Here is a 7,481-nt window from a genome sequence, read left to right as displayed (position 1 = left end):
TCCGTGTTGGTATCCCAGCGCTGCGCCACCGCCGCCGAAGCTGTAGTCCCGGCCGGTCCCGACAGGAAACGCCGCTCCATTCTCGATGGTAGGCCGCGAGGACGGGGCGAAGAAGCACCTTGGAGGGATGCTGCCTCTCCGACCAGGTAGGTGACTAAGAAATAAAGTTTCCCCCTTCCCCACCCCCACCCCCCCACATAGAAGACCTCCACTAACATTTTTTTTTAAACAGGACTTAAAATAAAATTAAATTAAAAAAAGGTGTAGAGACGGACTGCGGGCAGGCTGTTAAATTGTGTGTTTGTTGCTTTTTTACTGTCACGGCTCAATGGTAAAATAATCTCACTGCATGTGACGAATACATTTGAACTTGAGATTTGCAAATACTGCAACAACCACAAACATTAGGAAGCGTTAAATTTGCCAGGACATGTCTTTGGAATGAATTGCATTTTTTAAACACCGTCATCTTTGACTTCACCTGTTGGATTCATGGCATTCACCAAAGGTCCACGCGTTCGATGGGCTGAAGGGCTTGTTCCTGTGCTATATTACAGTCTTTGGAATTCCTTGCCCCAATGAAGGGGTGGATGCAGAACCCTTGAACATTTCCAATGTGGAGAGAGATAGATTTCTAATATTTGAGCTCCTGCTGCTATCAGCAAGAATTGCCACTCTGTGCAATGAAGGGACACTCATTGACGTGTTTAAGAAGGAACTGCAGATGCTGGAAAATCGAAGGTAGACAAAAATGCTGGAGAAACTCAGCGGGTGCAGCAGCATCTATGGAGCGAGGCTGCACCCGCTGAGTTTCTCCAGCATTTTTGTGTACCTTCCACCAAAGATCCTTTCATAGCTATAGGATCTTTGCCTTCGACACTCATTGACTGACTGACTGACTCTGCAGGTTAATAAGGGACTGATGCATTGTAGTGCAAAGTGTGGGAGGCGACAGGATTCCTTGTTTAATTGGATTTAATTGTGGATTAATTAAATCCACAGAGACAGATTTAATTCTGCAGAACATTTTCCAGCGACATGGGATTTTATTTTTTTTGACTGGGGACTGATGACCCGGGAACCAAAAGAGATAAGTAGGGGGCGGACTTTGCAGCAATTTCTTCCGGCTGCATTTTGTACTTTGTCCGGTGCTTGTCCTGGCCCGGGGTCTCAATGCAAGAGAACCTTCAAGTTGCAAACTCTGCCCTTCTCCCAGAATGAGTGTTGCCCTGGTTGTGAGAGTGGCGCTCCTTGCACCAAGGATGCAGGTAAATGACTGGGCTGGGCTGGGCATTGCAAATACATACCCTGTGCTAGACCTCTCTCACTCTCAGCAAATACATACCCTGTGCTAGACCTCTCTCACTCTCAGCAAATACATACCCTGTGCTAGACCTCTCTCACTCTCAGCAAATACATACCCCGTGCTAGACCTCTCTCACTCTCAGCAAATACATACCCCGTGCTAGACCTCTCTGACTCTCAGCAAATACATACCCTGTGCTAAACCTCTCACTCTCAGCAAATACATACCCTGTGCTAGACCTCTCTCACTCTCAGGAAATACATACCCCGTGCTAGACCTCTCTCACTCTCAGCAACCAACCCCCTCCCCTGGGGGTGGAAGGTGACCTCTAAATACTGTACTGGGTGGCTGCTGAAGTACCTGCCACAGGTGGGCGTTTGGTCAGGATGGGTGAGCCCAACCTACCGTCTGGAAGTTCTGCATGCCAAGTTCATAGCAGAATTAGGCCATTCGGCCCATCAAGTCTACTCTTCCATTGAATCGTGGCTGATCTATCTCTCCCTCCTAACCCCATTCTCCTGCCTTCTCCCCATAACCCCTGACACCCGTATTAATCAATAATCTATCTATATATATCTCTCTGCCTTAAAAATGTCCATTGACTTGGCCTCCACAGCATTCCGTGGCAATGGATTCCACAGATTCACCACCCTCTGACTAAAGAAATTCCTCCTCATTCCCAATCTGTTTGTTGGCCAGGTTCTGACGTTACATAGAAACATAGAAAATAGGTGCAGGAGTAGAGGCCATTCGGCCCTTCGAGCCTGCACCGCCATTCAATATGATCATGGCTGATCATCCAACTCAGTATCCTGTACCTGTCTTCTCTCCATACCCCCTGATCCAGTAGGCTGTGGGAGAGCTGGGGAGGGAGGGAGACAGGAAAGCATACGTGGCTGTGGTAACGGGTCTGGTTCGGATGTGGTCGTAGAGTTAGAGTGAAGGAGGAATCACAGAGGGGGGGGGGGGGGGCAGTGAGAGAGGAGGTTGCTAAACTCTATTGGAGAGAGGAGGAGAACTTATTCGAAGTAGACATACCTTGAGGAGATTTCGCAGTGTAGTAGACCAAATGTTTAAGAAACAGCTGCAAATGCTGGAAAAATCAAAGGTAGACAAAAATGCTGGAGAAACTCAGCGGGTGAGGCAGCATCTATGGAGCGAAGGAAATAGGCGAAAATAGATGCTGCCTTTTTGAAGAAGGGTCTCGACCCGAAACATGGCCTATTCCTTCGTTCCATAGATACTGCCTCACCCGCTGAGTTTCTCCAGTATTTAGAAACATAGAAAATAGGTGCAGGAGTAGGCCATTCGGCCCTTCGAGCCTGCACCGCCATTCAATATGATCATGGCTGATCATCCAACTCAGTATCCTGTACCCGCCTTCTCTCCATACCCCCTGATCCCTTCAGCCACAAGGGCCACATCTAACTCCCTCTTAAATATAGCCAATGAGCTGGCCTCAACTACCTTCTGTGGCAGAGAATTCCAGAGATTCACCACTCTCTGTGTGAAAAATGTTTTTTCTCATCTCGGTCCTAAAATACTTCCCCCTTATCCTTATATGTCGGGGTTGTCCACGCTTTGACTGTGCCGTTTAGCTATGCACTGTCAGTTTAGTTTATTGTTACGTGTATCGAGGTACAGGGAAAAGCTTTTTGCTGCATGCTACACAGTCAGCGAAAATACTATACGTACATTGGGTGGAACAGTGGCTCAGCGGTGGAGTTGCCCGACAGCGCCCGAGACCCGGGTTTGATCCTGACTACGGGTGCTGTCTGTACAGAGTTTGTGCCTTCTTCCTGTGACCGTGTGGGTTTTCTCCAGGTTCTCTGGTTTCCTCCCAATCCTGATTGTCCAATCTACCTCATTGTAGACTTTGGACATTAGACGTTTTCTCTGGAGCTGCTATGCCACAATGTTGAGAAACTATGTTTACATTCTGGTATTTTTCTCCTCACTCTATCTGATATTTGATTGGTTTTATGTTCAATGTTGACAGCCCTCAAACAAAAGCCTTTCACTGTACCTTGGTACTTGTGATGATGATAAACCTCAACCATCCATCGATTTGGAATTGGAATGGTTTCAGTCCATGAACAAAGTGCTCGCTAGAGTCAAGAGTGTTTAATTGCCATATGTACTGACAGTAGAACAATGTAGTACTTGCTTGCAGCGGTATACAGGCCTGTTAAACAATACAAGCTGCAGACAATATTCAACAATCAAAAACGTCAATGAATCAGTAACCCAGATATGTGCAACAAAAAAAAGGTTCAAAATCATTAGTCCAACCGGAGATAGTTGGTAGTTCTTCAGGGCGGCACGGTGGCGCAGCGGTAGAGTTGTTGCCTTACAGCGTATGCAGTGCCGGAGACCCGGGTTCGATCCCAACTACGGGCACTGTCTGTACAGAGTTTGTACGTTCTCCCTGCGTGGGTTTTCTCAGAGAGCTTTGGTTTCCTCCCACACTCCAAAGACGTACAAGTATGTAGGTTAATTGGCTTGGTAAATATAAAAATTGTCCCTAGTGTTAATGTGCGGGGGTCGCTGGTCGGTACGGACCCGGTGGGCCGAAGGGCCTGTTTTTTCCACGCTGTATCTCTAAACTAAACTAAACTAAAGTGTTGTGCCTGATGGCTATTGGGAAGAAACTATTTTTGAACCTGATGGCCACAGTCTTCAGACTCCTGTACCTTCCCCCCCCCCGATGGTAAGAGTGAAATGAGAGCGTGATCAGGGGTGGTGTGGGTCTTTGACGATGCTGGCTGCCTTCCACGAGGCTGCGTCTCCTGCAGAAGAACTCTTTGATGGTGGGGAGATCGGTGCCTGTGTTGGACTGGGCAATGGTGGGGAGATGGACTGGGCCTGTGTTGGACTGGGCAATGCTCACCAGTTCTGCAGTCTTCGTTGTTCCTTGATGTTCAAGTTGCCGAACCAGTCCATGGGGCAACCAGCATGTGTGCTCGCTGCCGTACACCTGCAGAAGTTCAAGAAAGTGTCTGTCGATGTACAGTCACCTCAATCTTCTAAGGAGGTAGAGGCATTGATGGGCTTTCTGTATGCAGGGCCGGATTTACGTATAGGCTTCAGAAGTTTAAGCTTAAGGCCTCGAGATCTAGGGGGGCCTCGGCAGGGCCGGAATTACCTATAGGCTTCATAGGCTGATTGGGAGGGGCCTTACATAGGCTGATTGGGAGGGGCCTTACATAGGCTGATTGGGAGGGGCCTCACAAGTGGAATAGCCTAGGGCCTCTCTTACATAGAAACATAGAAATTAGGTGCAGGAGTAGGCCATTCGGCCCTTCGAGCCTGCACCGCAATTCAATATGATCATGGCTGATCATCCAACTCAGTATCCCGTACCTGCCTTCTCTCCATACCCTCTGATCCCCTTAGCCACAAGGGCCACATCTAACTCCCTCTTAAATATAGCCAATGAACTGGCCTCGACTACCCTCTGTGGCAGGGAGTTCCAGAGATTCACCACTCTCTGTGTGAAAAAAGTTCTTCTCATCTCGGTTTTAAAGGATTTCCCCCTTATCCTTAAGCTGTGACCCCTTGTCCTGGACTTCCCCAACATCGGGAGCAATCTTCCTGCATCTAGCCTGTCCAACCCCTTAAGAATTTTGTAAGTTTCTATAAGATCCCCCCTCAATCTCCTAAATTCTAGAGAGTACAAGCCGAGCCTATCCAGTCTTTCTTCATAAGACAGTCCTGACATCCCAGGAATCTTCTTCATCTTCATCTAAATCCGGCCCTGTCTGTATGATTGCATCATTCCGCTGGCCCCAGGAAAGATCTTCAGAGTTATGCACGCCCAGGAAGGAACTTGAAGCTGTTGACTCCCTCCACTGCAACCCATCGATGAAGGACCATTTATTGGATTGGGTTCAACCGACAGGCAGACTGCCCCCAGAAACAGATTGAATTCTTAAGGGGTTGGACAGGCTAGATGCAGGAAGATTGTTCCCGATGTTGGGGAAATCCAGAACTAGGGGTCACAGTTTAAGGATAAAGGGGAAATCTTTTAGGACCGAGATGAGAAAAAAAAAATTCACACAGAGAGTGGTGAATCTGTGGAATTCTCTGCCACAGAAGGTAGTTGAGGCCACAGTTCATTGACTATATTTTATGAGGGAGTTAGATGTGGCCCTTGTGGCTAAAGGGATCAGGGGTTATGGAAAGAAGGCAGGGATGGGATACTGAGTTGGATGATCAGCCATGATTATATTGAATGGCGGTGCAGGCTCGAAGGGCCGAATGGCCTACTCCTGCACCTATTTTCTATGTTTCTATGAAGACTGGTCTGTTTTGTTCACTCACTTCCCGGTTTCCAAGAGAAGCAAGCCTGTGTAATCGCTGAGGTTTATTTTAGTGTGTTCTGGAAACCCGACAGTTGAGGAATGAAGTGTTTGAACAGCTTTCCCATGTTCACTATGCGTTTGCCAGGAACTTTAGATGCATCTGCATTAACACCTTGCGGGTCACAGTTCTCCCCCAGCACCTCAAATACCAGGAATATCCATGGGCAGCGTGGGGAAAGGGTGGAGTTGTGAGGATTAATACCAGTCTGCACAAATACCAGTGGTATGAACATTGACCTCCAACTTCAAGTAACCCTTGCTTTCCCTCCCTCTCCATCCCTCCCCCTTCCCAGTCTGACTGTCCCTGATTACATTTTATCTCTGTGTTTAAGAAGGAACTGCAGATGCTGGAAAATCGAAGGTACACAAAAATGCTGGAGAAACTCAGAAGGGTTTCGGACCGAAACGTTGCCCATTTCCTTCGCTCCATAGGTGCGGCTGCACCCGCTGAGTTTCTCCAGCGTTTTTGTGTACCTTACATTTTATCTCTGTTTGCTTTGTGTCACTACCTTCTCCCAACTAACAATGATCCAATCTACATTTTCCTTGATCACCACCCACTTTGATGCCTCGTTCTCACACCTTGCACTTCCTTATCTCCGTGCCTCCCTCTCCCCTGACTCTCGGCCCGAAGGAGGGCCTCGACCCGGAACGTCACCCATTCCTTCCCTCCAGGGATGCTGCCTGTCTCGCTGAGTTACTCCAGCATTTTGTGTCTATTTCCGTACAGATACCTTCTATTTCGAGGGTGGGACCATTCAATGTTTAAAGACCGCACCGACACCAGCACTAACCCAAGAAAAACAGAAACACTCTCTGAATGAGCGATTGATTCCTGTGCAGTTCATTACAGGTTGTGAAAACACGAGGCCACAGCTGCTGGAATCATGAGCAGAAAAACAAAGTGCTGGAGGTACTCAGCAGGTCAGGCAGCGTCTGTGGAGGGTAGTCCATTAGGGACCTGACCCAAAATGTTAGTTGTCCAAGGCAGACAAAAGTGCTGGAGAAACTCAGCGGGTGCAGCAGCATCTATGGAGCGAAGGAAATAGGCAACGTTCTTCAGAAGAAGGGTTTCGGCCCGAAACGTTGCCTATTTCCTTCGCTCCATAGATGATGCTGCACCCGCTGAGTTTCTCCAGCACTTTTGTCTACCTTCGATTTTCCAGCATCTGCAGTTCCTTCTTAAACATGTTAGTTGTCCATTTGCTTCCACAGATACTGCCTGACCTTTGAGTCCCTCCAGCGCTTTGTATATAGACCATAGAGGGAGTACAGAGAAGGTTCACCAGACTGATTCCTGTGATGTCAGGACTTTCAAATGAAGAAAGACTGGATAGACTCGGCTTGTACTCGCTAGAATTTAGAAGATTGAGGGGGGATCTTATAGAAACTTACAAAATTCTTAAGGGGTTGGACAGGCTAGATGCAGGAAGATTGTTCCCGGTGTTGGGGAAGTCCAGAACAAGGGGTCACAGTTTAAGGATAAAGGGGAAATCTTTTAGGACCAAGATGAGGAAAAACATTTTTCACACAGAGTGGTGAATCTCTGGAATACTATGCCTCAGAAGGTGGTTGAGGCCAGTTAAGAGGGAATTAGATGTGGCCCTTGTGGCTAAAAGGATCAGGGGGTATGGAGAGAAGGCAGGTACAGGATACTGAGTTGGATGATCAGCCATGATCATATTGAATGGCGGTGCAGGCTCGAAGGGCCGAATGGCCTACCCCTGCACCTATTTTCTATGTTTCTATGAATGCGAGATGATTCCAATTCCAAGCCCCTCTCTGAACCCAAGTGAGGTTCATGTCGACAA

The 7,481-nt window shown here is 47.8% G+C and overlaps 1 protein-coding gene across 2 annotated transcripts in view; it reads left to right on the top strand.

Annotated features, from left to right (window-relative positions):
- Positions 1 to 1,112: 1,112 nt before the first annotated feature.
- cisd3 (CDGSH iron sulfur domain 3) overlaps positions 1,113 to 7,481 on the top strand; it is a 33,646-nt gene continuing 27,277 nt past the window's right edge. For both annotated transcript variants that reach the window (XM_033034893.1, XM_033034895.1), the window contains exon 1: positions 1,113 to 1,268. In XM_033034893.1, coding sequence (XP_032890784.1) covers positions 1,218 to 1,268 — 51 coding nt within the window. In that variant the 5' untranslated portion in view covers positions 1,113 to 1,217. The remainder of the gene's footprint in view (positions 1,269 to 7,481) is intronic.

This window comes from Amblyraja radiata, chromosome 16, assembly GCF_010909765.2.
Source record: "Amblyraja radiata isolate CabotCenter1 chromosome 16, sAmbRad1.1.pri, whole genome shotgun sequence".
Taxonomy (NCBI): Eukaryota; Metazoa; Chordata; class Chondrichthyes; order Rajiformes; family Rajidae; genus Amblyraja; species Amblyraja radiata.
This window is presented reverse-complemented; position numbering and strand designations above follow the sequence as displayed.